Source organism: Capsicum annuum, unplaced genomic scaffold (genome assembly GCF_002878395.1).
Source record: "Capsicum annuum cultivar UCD-10X-F1 unplaced genomic scaffold, UCD10Xv1.1 ctg31956, whole genome shotgun sequence".
Taxonomy (NCBI): Eukaryota; Viridiplantae; Streptophyta; class Magnoliopsida; order Solanales; family Solanaceae; genus Capsicum; species Capsicum annuum.
Window position 1 is genome coordinate 1 of NW_025838629.1, and position 1,079 is coordinate 1,079.

Here is a 1,079-nt window from a genome sequence, read left to right on the forward strand (position 1 = left end):
AATACGACTGCTAGTATTCAATCTATTCTGCTTGGAAAATTCCAGACCGCACAAACGTTTGCTAAAGGTACTTACAATATAATTGAACGATTTAGTTGAACTATTGGAATCAATAAGGTATAGACGTTTGGATGAAATATTCTGCTAATTCGACCAACAAAGTCTTGGTGAAAAAGACTCCACAAAGTACTCACAGATTTTGTGACAAAGCCCACAGATCCAGGTCTGTAAAGCTTGCACTGAATAATGTTGTCAATTGTTCCAGCAGTATCACCAATCTTGAAAGCTCCAGCTTGAATGCCTCCAACAGTAGCTGGACCAATAACAACCTGAAAATGAGCACCGTTTACATCATATGTTAGATTGGTATGCCCAAATTTGATCTGATTTTGCCGGTTTTTGTTTCTGTAGTACCTTGACGTGACATGAGCGTGAAAGGGGTTCAAGAATCAGTTTACTTTATGTAAGGGCTAAAATGAGTAAAATTACTTACTTTGTTTTTTTTAAAATGTGATTCTAATGTTTATTCATCCTTTGATTTTTCATGATTATTTGAATATCTACAACAACATGATTATTTGAATATCTACAACAACATGCCATGCAGTTTAACTAGTAGAGATAGAGAGGTTGCTTTTGATAGACCCTTGGCTGAAGTGAAGTTTCTCAAAGCAGTTTGAAAAGGGGAATACGGAAATAGAAGCAGTAACAACAACGAAACAATGCTATATGAATGCATGCACAGAAATTTACCTTGTTGTTTGACTTTGCATAAGCAATCATCTGCTTAGTGTCCGACTCAGGAACACCCTCGGCTATAATAGCCACGACTCTGATGGTAGGCTGTTTAAGAGCAGACATGGAGCACGCAGCAGCACTGCATTGCGATGAAGAAATTAATGATCAGACAGAGCACATCTTTTGCATTATCAGATTTTCAATACGGAGGGCTAGTAACACTACCAACCTTCAGAAAGATGCAAAGCTTATAAATACATCAGCAGTGGGATGTGCAGAACAGGCAGCTTCAATTCTGTATAAAGTGTTAAAATTGCTTATTATAAAAGTGAATTTAGTAC

General features: G+C 37.1%; 1 protein-coding gene across 1 annotated transcript; it reads right to left on the bottom strand.

The window, feature by feature from the left end:
* Positions 1-6: 6 nt before the first annotated feature.
* LOC124891187 (ATP-citrate synthase beta chain protein 1-like) lies at positions 7-1,079 on the bottom strand. The gene is made up of 3 exons (XM_047402992.1): positions 968-1,079; positions 754-877; positions 7-329 (listed from the first exon to the last, which is right to left on the bottom strand). Exons 2-3 carry the CDS (start codon positions 859-861, stop codon positions 72-74), a joined length of 366 nt encoding a protein of 121 aa, XP_047258948.1. The 5' UTR covers positions 862-877; positions 968-1,079; the 3' UTR covers positions 7-71.